Source organism: Solea solea, chromosome 6, assembly GCF_958295425.1.
Source record: "Solea solea chromosome 6, fSolSol10.1, whole genome shotgun sequence".
Classification (NCBI taxonomy): Eukaryota; Metazoa; Chordata; class Actinopteri; order Pleuronectiformes; family Soleidae; genus Solea; species Solea solea.
This window is the reverse complement of record NC_081139.1, coordinates 1053366-1071140: the sequence shown is the minus strand read 5'-3', so window position 1 is coordinate 1071140 and position 17775 is coordinate 1053366. Positions and strand designations below refer to the sequence as shown.

The following is a 17775-nucleotide window of genomic DNA, read 5'->3' as shown; positions in this document are numbered from 1 at the left end:
CCCAGTGAGATTAAAGAACCTCTTTTTCAAGGGAGTCCTGGCCAAGACAGGAAGCAGCGAATTTACACAGTTAATCCAGATTAAATGTTACGTTGGGCGATCACATTTATGAGAAGTTAAAATGGTGATTATTCAATCCAACTTTATTTATAAACAGGGCTGAACGATTCTGAATAAATATCTAATTGCGATTATTGTGACAGGAATCGCGACTGCGATATCTTTACATCGTTATTGTCATCGATTACTGTGATATCTGTGCAGATCTGTGAGAAACAAGTGTTCTCTTCACTGTGTAGTGAATAAGATGTGGACAATAATTCATCTGAAATGATCATTTACATTTTGTCTTTAACAGATTTGAACATTGCAGATTTTGATAATATTTGGATGAATTGTTCAGCCATGTTTATAAAGCACTTTAAAAACAACAGCAGCTGAAGCTAAGTACATGTCTGTATCTGTACATCACAGATACATAAAATAGACCTAAGAACAAACAGTAAAATACTGTAGAAAGTATAAAAACAGCACAAATAAACTCGTCACGTCTCATACTGGGTCGTTTTAAGATATGAGAGTTTGACAGTGAAGGAGCAGCAGCTGATCAGCTGACCTCAGAGACCGAGCTGGAGTCACGATGAAGCAGCTCAGAGACATTTAAGGATTTAAAAACAAATCTAATCCATTTAAAATGAACTCTAAAGTGCAGTGCGGCTAAAATAGGTGTTAAAATGTGTTCCTCCTCTCACGTGCTGCACTTAAGACGCGCAGCAGCATTTTGGAGGAGCTGGAGACGTGAGAGGGACGTCTGTGTTACAGTAGTCCAGGCCTGACCTAATAAAGGCATGTGTTACTGTTTGGAAAGGATAGAGTTTTAGAGCTTTGCCAACATTATGATACAAATATGATTATGTGACGTCCCACTGTATGTCCTCAGTGTTTTCTGACTCTCACTCAGAAACACAGAGTTGTTTACACTTTGATGAAAACGAACCGAGCAGATCCAGTGGGACAGTTTTAATAATAATAATAATAATAATAATAATAATAATAATAACAGTTTTACATGTGTATGTGTGAAGAATCTTCCTGGAAAGCAACTCTCCAATGTTACATGTTTTACTTGATAATCACACTTTGCTCGGTCATCTTCACATGTAGGGTGTTTCTGGTGTGCCTGGCCCTCCCGGTCCCAGAGGAGTGGATGGGGCCGCCGGTCTAACTGGGCCCCAGGGACCATCTGGTGGTGCCGGCCCTGAAGGGCTCCAGGGAGAGAAGGTGGTCATTCATTCATTCACTCACTGGTTTGATGCTAACCCACCTTATGGCGAGTTTCCACTAACTCGACTCGACTCGGCACATCGTGGTTATTTTGCGTTAGCACTACAGTGCCACAGTTCCTGCTACTGAGGCCATACAATGTGTGACTCGTCACTCGTGTAAAACTAAGTCACGGCAGTTTCATGCAGCCGTGCAGTGATGACTCCGCCCACTGAACCGTGCCGCGCCGAGGCGAGTTCCACAGGTGGACGAGGGGCTTGATTTGAATTGTATCTGTGGGGTAAAGTCACTGCAAGGCAAGAAAGAACAGGAGATAGTAGTGCAGCAGCAGCAGCAGCAGCAGCAGCAGCAGCAGCAGCAGCATCAGCAGCAGCAGCGACTGTGCACAGGTGTGATGGAGATCCAGCAAAAGAACAAATAACAGCTGTGAGCGGCGTCTGAGCGTTGGTGCCAACAAAGATGAGACTTGTTTTGATATTTGACACAAGAACAAAAGGATGTTCTATAAAGCAGACGGTGTCTTCTGGTGTGTTGCTCCTTACTATGTTTCTTCTCTTGATTGCTGTGTATTTATCTTTTGTGTCGTCCAGTAAATAATTAAAGCTGGTGACGATCGATTGACCTCGTTTCAGACGCAGACTCTGCTTATAGCTCTGTTATTATATGACTTAAATGCAATGAAGGCAGAGCAGCTGGTGTACTGTACTTATACTTGTACATGAGGTAAATGTTGTCACGTGTTACTCGTCGAGTTGCTACATTATTGCCAGACTACGGAGAATAAATAATAAATAAATTCATTCTGTTACAGTGCACTTGTGATTTACACAGACTTGATGTCTAATTCCTAATCTTGTTGTGTGTTCTCTGTGAAAGTGTGCAGCTAACACCACACAAGCATGACTCACTGTAATGTTGTTTTTGCTCCTCGCGTGTCAGGGAGAGCGAGGGCCGTTCGGTCCGTCGGTGGTGGGTCCACGCGGAATCCCGGGGATCCCAGGAGAGCGAGGACAGCCGGTCAGTGTCACACTCACTTACATCCTTGTTTTGTTTTGGTTGTTTTTATGGTTAAAACAAAAGTGTTTCCCATCAACATCCACACATTATCCAAGCTTTGAATAAGTGTTTAGGTGTCTGTCTTAAGTGCCTTTGACTTTGACTTTGACGTGCAGTTCTTCAATGTTGTGACTGAATGTGCTGCGAGCCTCTCTGTGGGTCGCGTCTGTCGGTCCTGACACTTGTCCATGTTGCAGGGAGACTTGGGCCCAGATGGAACCAAGGGAGACAGAGGAGAGCCGGGCATGACGGTCAGTGCTCCATCCTTACTGACGCTGAACACCATGCACGTATACAAAGATATCAGCGTTGTGTTTTAAGGGTCTCGTCTTGCTTCTCTCTCAATTTCAAATTCAGGAGGATGAGATCAGACACTATGTCCGCTCGGAGATGAATCAGCACTGTGGTGAGTCTTAAAAGAGAAGCTGCATTGACCTTCAGCAAAGACTTTACTCTTTTACTGACCTTTATTATTCTCTCTCTCTCCTTCTTTCCTTCCTGTCCATCTGCCTGGTCCTCAGCGTGTGGAGGTGAGTGAGCATCAGCAGCAGCAGCAGCAGCATCATCATCAGCAGCAGCAGCAGCATTAGCAGCAGCAGAGGGAAAGGTTGACAGAAGGGCTATGATTGAGTCACAGTGCTTTACTGTAGCACATATGCTGCATATGCAGCGTCTGTGGCCGTCATCCATGTAGCAAATGTGTTTTCTCTAAACGACAGAACAACACTCCAAACGCCAAATGACTCATCGCTATACAATATCAGTTCTTATCATGAGTCAGTCTGACGGAGGATTAGGGCCAAACTTTATTTTACAGAATAAAATCATGTTTTTATGAGAATAAATCTTTCAAGAATAAAGTCGTAACATTGTGAGAATAAAGTCGGAATCTTTCGAGAATAAAGTCGTAACATTGTGAGAATAAAGTCGGAATCTTTCGAGAATAAAGTCGTAACATTGTGAGAATAAAGTCCATTTCACCCGTGTTTAATTCTACATCCTGTGACATCATGTGACGTCATGTTGCATGTTTCATCACGAGCAGCTCACTAACACTCTGAGTCTCCAAGTCTTCAGCTGAATCAGCACTAATTTGACTTGGACTCAAACCGGTCAAAGGTTCGACTTGAGTGTGACACAAGTCCAAATACTTGAGTCCTTAAAGGATTACAATCAGTTTTTGGAAACAGACCAAAAACCTGTAATTCCTTTAGCGTGCGTGCGTGCGTGCGTGCGTGCGTGCGTGCGTGCGTGTGTGTGTGTGTGTGTGTGTTTTTTTTCAGTGTGGGAGTGGAATGATTGTGTGGTGGATGTGGGTGTTGTTGCCTGCTCATGTGTCTAAAAGGTTTGACTACCAGAATGTGATGTCCCTCTCCGCCCTTCCTGACTCCCCTGTCTCCCCCTCCTGTGTAACACTCACCTGGTCTCTCTCTCTCTCTGTCACTCTTGTGAGTTCCATCTCTGCTCCTCCTCCTTCGGTGTCCCTGTTCACTCCTCCTCCTTTTCCCTCTCTGGCTCTCTCAGGTTCAGGCCTGGACCCTCAGTCCCAGCCGACGGTCAGGGCTCGGCCTGCACTCGAGCAACTGGGCCTGAACGGTGAGGAGGGTGAGTGTTTCCATCTCTAACAAACAGGATTCATGTGGTGGTTCAACATCTGGAGACCTCTTCAAATACTGGGTTGTTTTCTCTTTTAAGAAAACAGAGTTCTCCGATTGTGTTTCACATGTCTGACGATGTAGTGTGCGTCTCTGGGTGTGTCCACACACACATATCAGGCTCTATTTAACCTGAATTAACACACTCCTTGTGTTGTGTTGAGTTAAAGGGATGAAGAGCCTTTAACTCTCACTCACTGGCAGCTTAAGTTAAGGGCTTTTCTTCCCTTTCAGGCCGCGAGCTGCACGTGGTGGTGAATACCAACGACCCCGACTACGAGCACATCTACTCCGTCGAGGCCTACGACGAGCCCATGGACGAGCTGCTCTACGTGGAGCCGCCGGCCAACCAGAGCGATGGTAAGTGTGTGGTTTTATTTTCATTGTGTGTCTCATGCTGCGACGCATGACTCATGTTTACACTATTGTCTGAGTAATAAAACAGATAATAAAGATAATTGTCTGTGTCTGGTTCCACAAGTGAAGCCCGGGGAGTAGAACAGAAGCGTCACAGTCATTGGACACAAGTTTGAATGGAAATATCACTTCTCACTTGATTTATAATGAAAGTAAACATTCTCCTCAGGAGTTAATGGTCTCACTCACTAGTTCCAGAGGAAAGTAGATAATAAAGCATGTGTGGACACCAGGTGATTGACAGCTGGACTCATCTGATCGGTGCTTCATGGTGCCGGTGAAATATCAGGGCTTCAGAACAGAAATTCACGTTTCTCTCTGTTTACTTAGTAAAGTTATGTTAAGAAAAGTTAAGTTCTCTCACAACAGACAAAAAATATTCGAATTAGAAACATTAGAATAACATAACACTATTCCTGACATCAACACAATTCATTTATTCATTTAAAATTCAATTTTCTTTATTCAGTTGTACCATAATCCAATTTGTGCTGCGAGAGTCTCAGATCCTGCGTCTGTGCTGATTTCATGTCATGACATTAGAGAGAATGTGTTGGATATTTGTCACGCCGCCTGTTCCACACACACACACACACACACACGTTGACCACATTATCTTCTGTCCACTGCCTGTGTCTGTTAAATGTCTTGAATGTGTGACCACGTGTGCTTGTGTGCATGTTTGGACAGGTGAGACTGTCAAAAAGGATTCAGAGAAAACATTCAAAGTGGAAGCAAACAAATCAGTCAGGACCAAGAGGAGAGTCAGAGGTGAAGGTAAAGCAGCTCATCTACTGTCGTCTTGGCTCGACTTTGATAAGTGGTTCACTCTTCACTCTGCCTGCTCTGCTCGTGTCTCTGGGCTGCTGGCTGTGCTGCTGCTGCTGCTGGTTACCAGACGTTTGAGCTTCCACTTCTGTTAAATACAAAAAACAGAACGACATATGTCCATACATCACATGGGAAGAAAGAAACTCTGATTTGTGGCTGCGAAATAGGTCAAACGTGTGCATGAAATACTAATTTGTGGCCATGAAATGCTAATTTGTTCCCACAAAATAGGGAAAACGTGCACACAAAATATTAATTCATTCCCATGAAATGTGTATAATGTCCATCCATCCATCTTTTAGCGCTTCATCCTCCACATGAGGTCACAGGGCGAGCTGTGCCAATCTCAGCTGACATATAGGAGGATAAAGTGGTAGAAGATGGATGAATGGACTTTATACCTATTTCGTGGCCACAAATGAGTATTTCGTGCACACGTTTCACCTTTTTCGTGGGAACTAATTATTAATTAATTCCTTAGCCGTGAATCAGAGTTTTTTTCCCGTGTCATGTCTGACGCTCCGTACTTCCTTAATAAACAGGTTGGTTTGGATCTTAGAAATGATGACTTCTGGTCTTGGGTCTCATTTTGCTATTTACTGCTCCTCTGCTTCTACGCTATTTTCCTCAAAGTGCAGGTCTCTGTGTTTACTTGTGTTCACGCCTCACATGTGTCTTTTTTGTGTCTGTGTCTGTGTCTGTGTCTGTGTCTTTGTCGTGTCGTGTGTGTGTCATTGTCGTGTCGTTGTGTCTGTGTCTGTGTCTTTGTGGTGTCTGTGTCTGTGTCTTTGTGGTGTCGTGTCTGTGTCTCTGTGGTGTCGTGTCTGTGTCTTTGTGGTGTCTGTGTCGTGTCTTTGTGGTGTCGTGTCTGTGTCTGTGTCTCTGTGGTGTCGTTGTGTCTTTGTTGTGTCTGTGTCTGTGTCTTTGTGGTGTCGTTGTGTCGTGTCTGTGTCTTTGTCTTTGTCGTGTCGTGTCTGTGTCTTTGTGGTGTCGTGTCGTGTCTTTGTGGTGTCGCGTCTGTGTCTTTGTGGTGTCTTTGTTGTGTCTGTGTCTTTGTGGTGTCGTTGTGTCTTTGTGGTGTCGTGTCTGTGTCTCTGTGGTGTCGTTGTGTCTTTGTGGTGTCGTGTCTGTGTCTTTGTGGTGTCGTGTCTGTGTCTTTGTGGTGTCTGTGTCTGTGTCTCTGTGGTGTCGTTGTGTCTTTGTGGTGTCGTGTCTGTGTCTTTGTGGTGTCTGTGTCTGTGTCTTTGTGGTGTCGTTGTGTCTTTGTGGTGTCGTGTCTGTGTCTCTGTGGTGTCGTTGTGTCTTTGTGGTGTCGTGTCTGTGTCTTTGTGGTGTCGTGTCTGTGTCTTTGTGGTGTCTGTGTCTGTGTCTCTGTGGTGTCGTTGTGTCTTTGTGGTGTCGTGTCTGTGTCTTTGTGGTGTCTGTGTCTGTGTCTTTGTGGTGTCGTTGTGTCTTTGTGGTGTCGTGTCTGTGTCTCTGTGGTGTCGTTGTGTCTTTGTGGTGTCGTGTCTGTGTCTTTGTGGTGTCGTGTCTGTGTCTTTGTGGTGTCTGTGTCTGTGTCTCTGTGGTGTCGTTGTGTCTTTGTGGTGTCGTGTCTGTGTCTTTGTGGTGTCTGTGTCTGTGTCTTTGTGGTGTCGTTGTGTCTTTGTTGTGTCTGTGTCTTTGTGGTGTCTTTGTCTGTGTCTCTGTGGTGTGGTGCAGCTCCAGCAGACTTGTGCCAGTTGCCCATGGACGAGGGAAACTGTGGACGTTACAGTCTGCGCTGGTATTTCAACGATCGGTCTCAGGCCTGCAGACCCTTCATCTACAGCGGCTGTGAAGGAAACGACAACCGCTTCCTCCACCTGGAGGATTGTGAAGAATTCTGCCTTGGGGAGGCTGAAGGTACACACACACACACACACACACACACACACACACACAGACACACACAGACTAGTCTATTTTAAAGTCCTTGATTTAACGTGTGCAGTCTAACGCGTCGTGTGTTGCAGGTCCTCGGCCCGTGGAGACAGCGCGGTGATTGTGGCCAAACCTTTCTCAGCTACGGGAATGTTTATAAAGCTTTATATATCTTTTTTTATAGATCATTATTTTTGTTGAAAGCCAATGGTCAAGATTTGTTGTGTTTATTTATTTATATCTTTAAATGCAGCCATTTCACTTCACCGTGGGTTCGACAGCTGTGAGACTTCCAGAGAGTTTATATTCTCATATTCAGCAAAACTAAAGACTAAATTGTGTGTTTCACATTTGCACAGTGAAGAGGAGTTTCTCTTAAAGACTTCACCCTGAGGTGGTTTTAGTGCTTTTGTCACTCATATGCACAGAGGGAAAATCACCTCACACATTGGTGAAGCTGTAGTTTAGCCTGTTATTTCACTTATTATCTGAACATAATGAGACGACTCATTTCAAGTTAAAATGAAATCATCAGTATAAAAAATGAACGTTAAATGAAGCCAAAGACGTTCCCTGGAGAAGTGGAATCCTCCGTCTTGTGTGGTTTGGTGTTGATTTATCGCTGGTCAGTCACCAACAGTCACCAACAATCTCAGCCTGTCTCTCTGCTCCTGTGCTTATTGTTGTCGTCTATTAAAACTCACAGATATCGCTGATTAGAATTCAGCTCGCCGCGTTTCTAATGATCGTCTCTGGAAGTCTAAATAAAACAAGTCAACACTCGAGCAGAGAGTTAAACCATGTGTTCAAACTGCAGCCAAAGCTGGTGCTTATACTCGCAGGATGTTTGCTAATGTTTTCATTCTTTTCATTCTTTCTGTACAGCACAAGTGGGCGGAGCTGGTGGTTTCATTATCCTTCTGTCCAGGCGTCTTCTAAAGATAATCAGGATACTTTGTTTCTCAATATAGGAACGTAGGAGTCACCCGAGTCGTATTAAAGTGTTTAAAAAATAACAATTAGAGAAGAATCCTTTTGCAGAACTATTTATAAAAACAAAAATAAGTGATTAAAGTATTTATACCAGCTCTTAGCCTCACATAGTCAATAGAGTTTTAAGTGAAATCATTGGTTGATTGTTTTAACTTCTCTCTAAAACTGCAGCTAATGATTATTTTCACGAGTAATAAATAAAATAATAAAGTATCAGAAAGTGTTTGTCAAACGTGGAAATGATGATGTTTTTAATGATTTCCTTGTGATATGAAGCAAAGAAACCAGAAAATATTCACACAGAAATCTTCTTTTAATCATGAAAAAAAGCTTCAAACCGATGAATCGATTATCAAAATAGTTGACGATTCATTGAATAATCGATTAATCGTGTAATTGTTTCAGCTCTACATTTGTATGAAAACACAGATCATCATTAAAACTTTCACTTGAAGTCGTCTGATGTTAAAGTTTACTAAATACAAAAGTTACTCCACAAAGGCCAGAAAACAACAAAAACATTGGCTTACAATTATTCTGGATACAGTTTGAATCATTTGTGTCAAATATGAAGAATCAAGCACAACAATCTCAACAATGTTTTGTACATACTGGTTTTATTATTATTAGTTTGGGGGAATGTTGTGTATCTGCATGTTTACCTGCCAGAGAAAAGGTGCTATTTGGAAAAGTATTTTTTTGTACTGTTCGTTGAAGGTGGAAACTTTCGTCATGTGGAACATTGTCATGAACATTTCTAATAAACCAAATGTTTGAGTAAAAGCTTTTTTTTTACACTCTGTCATTTTAGATTTACAACCTCGCTGATTATCTGACAAATCAAATGATACAGTTTGACTTAATGTCACTTTATCTTGATATCGTCTCTAAGGGCCTCAGTGAATTGCACATGGTTTAAAGCAGGGTTTCCCAGTCCTGGTCCTGGTTCTGGGGACCCACTACACTTGCGGATGATCTGAATTATCATTTGAATCGGGTGTGTTGGAGCAGGGAAACCCTGACAGGTGAGGCGTGTCCAACTGCACTTTTGCTCATTACACAGCAGGTGGTCGAGGTGCAGAGTGCAAACAAAGGGGTCGTCTGAATTATCTGGGGTGTGTGTGTGTGTGTGTGTGTGTCTGGTGCTTTACTGTTTAAGTGACCAACACAGGCAATGGGAGACGTGAGTGTGACGTGAGTGTGACGGTGAAAAGAAACCTTTAAATAAAGGGATAGTCACATGAGTCCTTGGCCAACATCAGTAACGACGTCTGACTGCACAGGATAAGGAATTGCACTGGTTTTTAATCTGCATATATTTCATGTCATTTAAAAATATTGCGCGACTGGATTTTGATGGTTCATTGTTGTCTAAAATAAATGAACCATGAACCGATGATGCACCAATTCAGCACCATTAACTCAATTCTGTACCAGAATCAGCTCCATGCTTTTGTTTGCTAATTACAGGCCAATCATTAATAAACTCCAGGAGAAGGTTTTCTTCAGTCTTCTTTAGACATTCATGAGGTCTTTCAGTCCGGGTTTAAAACCTTACACAGCACAGAGATTTCACTGCTGCTTCCCTTCTGACAGCACTCTTCATTTCTCAGGGTTAGAAACACAGGACACGCAGGCGTGAGCACATCTCCCTGTTCTGACCTCCCTCCATTGGCTCCCAGTGTGTTACAGGAGAGATTTTAAAATCCTTTTATTTCAAATCATCTATCCTGTATAATTGTCTAAATGAAAATATTGCGTTATTGACTTGAGACCAGGATTTTGTTGGTCACATGGCGTAGTGGCTTTTTTTCTGCCTCTAAATAGCCACAAACCCACAATGCACCAAACCACAACTCATTTACAGACCAACACACAACACAATGTGTGCACTGGGCGTGAAAATGCCAACTGTGCAGCGATGACGCACCGGGTGTAAGATGGAAACCTGAATTTTCATGTGCACACAGGAATGGAATATTACGGGTCACAGACATCCACGACAAAAAAAGGGAGGAGTTAATTAAGCAGAAAAAATAAGAAAGTGTGTGTGTGTGTGTGTGTGACTGATGTGGATGTTCTATTTCATCAGCAGGTTTTATTAATGAGCAGATTTTCTGCTTGTTGCCCATGACTCCTCCCCCCTTGGTTTTTCCGTGCCCCCTGCCCTGAGTTGATTTCCCGTGGTGGGAGACGAGCTGACTCCACATCCACTTCATCACACCTCAACCGGCCTCGAGGAGCGTCCAGCTCCCTGCTCCTCTTCCTCTTACATGACTTAATATCTCAGTCGGCGTCTTATCTGCAACAAGATCGTGACACACTGACAATGACGGAGGACGTAAAGATAAATAGATGATAGAAAAGCTTCAAGTGGAGCAGGTGATGAACAAAGACAGGCCAGATATGTGGATCAGTGACATCACAGACTGAAAAGTGAAAGAGTTATTTTTCACCTGTAACTTCTTAAGGTTTCATGTGTGAAATTCAGCACAGTCTGCACTTTGAAGGGTTTTTAATGACATTTATTTACCCACTCACTCTGGTAACTGTGTTGTTCTTCTGCTGCTTTTGCGACGGTTCACCACAACACTCTTAATTAATTAATTATTATATCTATATCTTACATTTTGTCAGGTTGCTGATGAAAAAAGCTTATTTCAAGAACATGTTTTATTTTTGGCTAAAATATAGATTATTCCAGGGTAAACACATGTTCCTGTCCCTGTTTATAAATATTACTGAGTGCATGGAGGTCACATGTTCTCCCTGTGTGTGCGTGGCTTTTCTCCGGGTTCCTCCCACAGTCCAAAAACATGCAGATTTGGGGATTAGGTGAACTGGACACTAAATTGACTGTAGGGGTGTGAGTGTGAGACATGGTTGTTTGTCTCTGTTGTGTGTCCCTGCGATGGACTGGAGAACTGTCCCGGGTGTGACCCCCCGCCTGTCGCCCTATGTCAGCTGAGACTGACACAGTGACCCTCATGTGGAGGATAAAGCGGTGGAATGATGGAGTTAAATACACGACGATGTGACGCACTCTCAACACTTAATCACAAGACACCGGCGCTGTGTGATGCCACGGTGTGATGCTGCGGCGTGATGCTGCGTTTAACTGTGCTCCACTGTGGAGCTTCATCATCATCATCATCATCATCATCGTCCAGGTCGACTCATGTAATAATAAACAGTTTCTTTATGACTCGATGAGCTTCTGAACTCAATATAACCCACACACACACACATGATTCAGACAGACGCACTTCTCTAAAGTCATATGGACATCGACACACTCTGCTGCATGATCCTCTCCTGTGTGTGTGTGTGTGTGTGTGTGTGCGTGTGCGTGCGTGCGTGTGTGCGTGTGTGTGCGTGTGCGTGCGTGTGTGTGTGTGTGTGTGTTGGAGCCTTATTTCACATCCTAAAAATAGCTGCCGTCACTGATTTCAGTCGCCATAACCAGTCAGCTTTACAGCAGGCACCAAAGCCTTTAAAGGACGTGTGAGGATAGTCACTGTGTGTGTGTGTGTGTGTGTGTAAAGTTAAGTCTTTATGAGACAATAACCTTATCTAAATTGATATTCACTCTGTTGTCTGAGGCTCCACAGGGTTCTCACTCTAAACACACACACACACAGTTTTGTGATTCAAGGTTGTCCTTCACAGACCTATGCTAATGTGTGTTAGACGCTGGGTGTAACACAGTTGAAATGTAATATATTATATATATATATATATGTTATATATGTATAACATATATATATATGTTATATATATATATAACATATATATGTTTTATATATATATGTTATATATATAACATATATATTTATGTTATATATGTATATATATAACATATATAACATATATATGTTATATATATATAACATATATATTTATATGTTATATATGTATATATATATAACATATATATATGTTATATACATATATAACATATATTTATATGTTTATTATATATATATATAACATATATATATGTTATATATATATATATAACATATATATATTAAGTGCATGCCTCGCTGCATTGGTCAGTTTCAGCGTTTGAACGTCAAAAGCATAAAAGTTGAACATGAATGTTGAATATGGGACATTTTCCAATAAGACGGATGTTGACGGAGAATCGTCGTCCAAACGAAGCACAATAAGGATTAAATCCCCCCCTTCTTATTATCTATGACCCTTCAAGGGTATGGATGAAAAGCTGCCTGCTGCTGAGGAGCGGGTGTTCACAGTGGCGCCCCCTGTCTGTGTGAGGCAGAAGTGCATCATCCCCTCTCTTGGATGTGGAGTATGCACAAGCACGTTTTTCAGAGTTGTTCATTTTTCCTCCTCAGTGACCTTGACTGTTCAAAGCCCCGAGGTCTTAGGGTTGGCAGAGAGCTCGGCTGGTGGAACCAAGAGCACGGAGCCAGCCAAAGTCTCCCTCTGTCTCCCTCCCTCCCTCTCTCCCTCCATCACTCCTCTCACTCCCTCACTCACAGGCTTGCTCTTTTTTTACCCTGCCACCCACTTCTCTCTGCAAGTACAAAGGCTGTTGCTATAGCAATGAAACATGCTAGAAATGTGCTCAATCTCACTTTTACCCCCTCAGTCATATTAGCATATGATCTGTATCACTTGCTGCCACATTTTTGCTCATCAAGCAAAACACAGCAGCCATGTGTGTGTGTGTGTGTGTGTGTGTGTGTGTGTTGTTCACAGTGAATGCCCGTGATGCTTTGACCCCACAGTTTATCCGTCTCATCTCCTCAGTGGTTGACGGGGGCATCAGGAGTTCTCGCTGTCTTTCGTCTTTCATTTCAATTTTCTGCCACTTTAAGCTTTTCTACAGTCTATCGATTTGCACTGAGCTCTTTAACACAAAGCCCCTTCAATTAGAAACGGGTGTTTCACACCACCACCACCTCCTGTCTCTGTCTGTCCGTCCCTCGTCCTCACTCTCTGTCTGTCTGTCCGTCCCTCGTCCTCACTCTCTGTCTGTCTGTCTGTCCCTCATCCTCACTCTCTGTCTGTCTGTCTGTCCCTCGTCCTCACTCTCTGTCTGTCTGTCTGTCTGTCCCTCATCCTCACTCTCTGTCTGTCTGTCTGTCTGTCTGTCTGTCTGTCCCTCGTCCTCACTCTCTGTCTGTCTGTCTGTCTGTCCGTCCCTCGTCCTCACTGTCAGTGGAGGTGTTGTTTCCTTTCTTTAATTCTGCCTGCAGCAGCTGAGTCATCCATTAGCATACCCTCTTCATTATGGCAGTGATGAGCAGGGGCCACCTGAGTGTCACAATGCCTCCTCCTTATTAAAAGCCTCTCATGGGGTATCTTGGGTGCACAAGCCTAAATTATCATCTGCCATTTCTCATCTCTGCTTACTGTCATTCACTGGTCTTCGCTCTATTTTAGTTGATGCTCAGACTAAACTGAGGGCTTATTTTTCTCTCACCACCTATCATTACACCCTCCCTCCCTCCCTCCCTCCCTCCCTCCTCTTTTTTTGCGACTCTCCCTCAATCTTTGTCCCCTCAAGCGAGCCACTTCCCTCTCTTGACTATAAGCAAATCGGTAATTTTGCAGCTGACGAGGAAACAGAAAGTGGAGGAAAATTGTTACCTTCTCTAAAAGAGGGGGAGTAGATCACGTTAGTCACTTCCTGCTCACGACTACTTGCACAGTGTATAGATGGACATTACATTACATGTCATTTAGCAGACGCTTTTAACCAAAGCGACATGCAGCCATGAAGTCTTTTGCACACACGGTACCAGAATTAACCACTGAGCCACTGTGGAGCTGGAGCCTGTGTCATGTTGGTATTAGTTATAATAAATGTTGATTCTAAAGGCCCTGGTATACTTCTGTCACCTTGACGCAGTTATTTTGCTTTTCCATTAGTGACAGTACTTTTCAGAACCTGCCCTGACGAGGTTCCAAGCCAGCTGAGGCGACACCGTGCATCGGTCAGTGTGACGTCACAGGAGCAAACAATCCTGAAAACGTGGGAAAATCAATGTCAAACATCTCATCATGTAACAGAGGAGTCTGGTGTAGTTAGTGACAGCACTGCTGAGAGCCTGTGTGTGAGCGGCGAGCTGTGCACGAAGTCATTCACTGATTCACTGAAAACAACTGCTTTACAATTCACTAGTGTGTGTGTGTGTGTGTGCGTCGCGTATAAAACAAAGGCACGGCAGTTTCATGCAGCTGTGCTGTGATGACTCCGCCCACATTGAGGAGGAGCTATATTGTAATGAAAAACCAACCAAACTGTGTGGAGGCGTGGCGAAGCGAGGCGGTGCTATGTCGTTCGATCCATCACTTTAAATGGACGTAAAGTGGAATGTCCCAGTTGCTCCACAGGGTTACATAGCAGCTGCTGGTCAAACTGGTCAACCAGACAAAATCTGATATTTCTTCACAGGCTGAAAACATCCCAGTATTCCCTGAGTTACATTTTTTTTAATGCAGCATTTTGTGCTAATGGCTTTAAAACGTCATCCTTAATTTAACTCATCCCCTTAATGACTCTAAGTGTGCTGATGGTCCAGACGCTGTGTAGCCACCACACTTTCCCTAAGTAATTGTCTATTGATTCAATGACATTTGGCCAAAGTGAGGTTTTCTTTGTCAGGAAAAAATTGCACTTTGACTTAACTTTAAAGGGGAAGACAGTGATGCAGATAAATTGTCATTTAGTGAAGATGGAGGAAGACTGCAAGGTGAGGGAGAGGATTATTTTCTGCTTTGTCTCTGGAGATGGATGCATGCGAGCTGTCTGTGTGGTGTATCAGTTTGGATTAGTGGGCTCCAGGGCTCCATCGCTCTTATTCAGCACATCATCTGTGGCAAAGGATCTCATAATATCTTCATTCTGAATCAAATGTCTCCCCGAGGCTCTGCTGTTAGAAACACACTGAGAGGAAACTGTAGTAACGGGGGGGCACGCTTTAAAAAAACCTTTGAGAATGACTTTATCAGGTGCAGGCACGCAGGCGGGGCACAGGCGGGGCACAGGCGGGGCACAGGCGGGGCACAGGCGGGGCACAGGCGGGGCAGAGGAGGGGCAGAGGAGGGCCCGCTGCGTCCACGCTGAAGACGTCACGCGTGGTTGAGCGGGAATGGGAAGCGAGTGACACGTCGATGACGGACAACCGACGGGAGACGGGAGCGGGGATGTCAGCTGGTGCCCGGGGAGAGTGGACGATACAAGCAGGGGTCAGGGAAAGATGGGCTGGGCTGGGCGGGCCGGGGGGAGGTGGGGGGCGATTGAAGTGACAGGTCACTTCTTATCTTCCATCATCATCCATCCGTCACACAGTCTGTCCCTCTGTGCTTCAATCAGAGCAGAAATGACTCGACTGGGGTTGACTGCAGCAAGAAGTGACCCAACGCATGCAGGTGAACACATGAAGGCACTTGTTCATAACTGAGCAGTCAAGTGAAAAGAGATGCACTCTCACTGAACCCAGAAAACCAGTGGGTCAAATCATATTAAACAACGTGAACAGGCTTTAATCTGTTCTGTCATCATCTGTGCACACAAACACTTTGGTGTTTGTAAATGATCAATTTCATGTGTTCCACATAATTCACATTCTCACATCTGCCAACTTCCATTCCTGTTCTGAGCCGAGAAACTACAACCTCGGACTTTTCTGAGTTGACCCTTTAACGCCGAGCGTATCGCAGTGAACTTATCGCAAAAGTTCCAGCAGTTTCTGAAAGCTGAGGAGTTGCACGTCAAAGGAAACGTGGGGTTACTGCGGTAATCTCACTCATGCTGTCGCAGAAAGCCGGAGAATTTGTGTCTTTGTTACCAAAGAGGAAAGAGCTGGAAAAACATTTTTTTGGCCGGTTTTTAGTCCAAAAAATGTGTGTATAGTGTGTTTTAAAAAAAAATATAAACAGTTTGTTTTTCTTCATTTTAAATTGTTAAAACACAATTTTAACATGCAGTAAATTTTAAATAACTGCCAAATATTGAAACATTGGCTAAATCACTTACTCACAGAACGTTTTCTGGCACTTTAATGGTTAAAATAAGCACAGACGGACATTTTGAGGTTTAGGTGTTAAAGGGTTAAATTTGCTTTGTTGTAATTGGTTTTTTTTAAGTTACCTCTAATTGTGTTCCTGCTGCAAGGTGAATTTATACAACATATATATGCTGCAAATAGAATTCATCTCTTCACTCACACATGTATGTTAATGTTGAGTGTTTTTGTAATTGTTGTACGATATGTAATTTAGACTGGAAATGTATTTTATTTTTTACAAACTGGGCCTTTGGAGAGAGAGAGAGAGAGAGAGAGAGTGAGGGAGAGGGAGAGAGGAGAGAGAGAGAGAGAGAGGGAGAGAGAGAGGGAGAGAGAGAGGGAGAGAGAGAGAGAGAGAGAATGAGACTTGTCGTGGAGAATTGTTGTGCAGAGATAAAACTCATTTCACAGCCCATTAGACTTATTTGAACAGCAGCAGCAGCAGCAGCAGCAGCAGCATCAGCAGCATCAGCAGCAGCAGCAGCAGCAGCAGCAGCAGCAGCCTCAGCAGCAGCATCAGCAGCATCAGCAGCAGCAGCAGCAGCCTCAGCAGCAGCATCAGCATCAGCAGCAGCATCAGCATCATCATCAGCATCATCATCAGCAGCATCAGCAGCAGCATCAGCAGCAGCAGCATCAGCAGCATCAGCAGCAGCATCATCATCAGCAGCAGCAGCAGCAGCAGCAGCACGCTCATAGAGGACATACAGCATCAAGAACATTATAGTTTACACCAGCTAAAGGTGATGGGGCAACCACAGCGCAGTTATAGCCACATCAGTCAATATTAGACACAGTGTGCAGGTCCGGGGCAACACACTGGGTGCACTAATGAGAGGGTGAAGCACAGTCTCACACTGTTAGCTTATACAAATACACTTTAGAGGTTCAGTTAGTTACATTTATGTCAGTCATAGTCATCACACTGTTACAGCTCTGCGGTCTTTGTTTCCTTCTTACACACTTCTACTCTCTCGCTCTCTCGCTCTCCGGCTGTCTTTTGTTGATCGTCCTTGTCTCTCCAAACCCTGGAGGTTAATCTGCTAAGCCACCATGTCTGTGTCCTCTGCATGGCTTGGTCAGATGCAAGGGCACTCCTTGGATCGCGATAAATCAGAGCTTAGAAATATCCCAGTTCTCTCCCATTAGGCGTCGCCACAGCGGATCATCCGCCCTTCCTCTCGTGTCCTCTTCTGTTAGACCAACTGTCCTCACGTCCATCCATGAGCCTTCTCTGTGGTCTTCCTCGTTTCCCTCCTGCCCTGCAGCTCCGTCTTCAACATCCTTTGTCCAGTATAATCTCTGTCCCTCCTCTGCATCGACCAAACCGCCTCAACCTTGACTTTCTTACTTTATCTCCAGACTGTTGAGCTGTCCCTGGAATATTCAATATCATTTGTAATCCTGTCCATCCTGGTCGCTCCCAATAGAAATCACAGCATCTTCACCTTGAACACCTCCAGCTCCAACTCTGTCTCCAACTGTCTTTCAGCCACTGTCTCTGAGCCATGAGTCATAGCATATCAGGCTCTCTGGATCTGTCCCCCATTTGTTTCCTTTCACCCCAACCTGTCTAGGCATCTTTGAGTCTG

At 44.0% G+C, this 17775-nt stretch overlaps 1 protein-coding gene across 1 annotated transcript in view; it reads left to right on the top strand.

Moving 5' to 3' along the window:
- Positions 1-8921, top strand: part of col7a1 (collagen, type VII, alpha 1) — a 70566-nt gene extending 61645 nt beyond the window's left edge. The window contains exons 106-115 of the mRNA XM_058631117.1: positions 1165-1281; positions 2224-2301; positions 2538-2591; positions 2698-2746; positions 2862-2870; positions 3865-3945; positions 4230-4355; positions 5103-5189; positions 6945-7127; positions 7238-8921. Coding sequence (XP_058487100.1) covers positions 1165-1281; positions 2224-2301; positions 2538-2591; positions 2698-2746; positions 2862-2870; positions 3865-3945; positions 4230-4355; positions 5103-5189; positions 6945-7127; positions 7238-7266 — 813 coding nt within the window. The 3' untranslated portion in view covers positions 7267-8921. The remainder of the gene's footprint in view (positions 1-1164; positions 1282-2223; positions 2302-2537; positions 2592-2697; positions 2747-2861; positions 2871-3864; positions 3946-4229; positions 4356-5102; positions 5190-6944; positions 7128-7237) is intronic.
- Positions 8922-17775: the final 8854 nt, after the last annotated feature.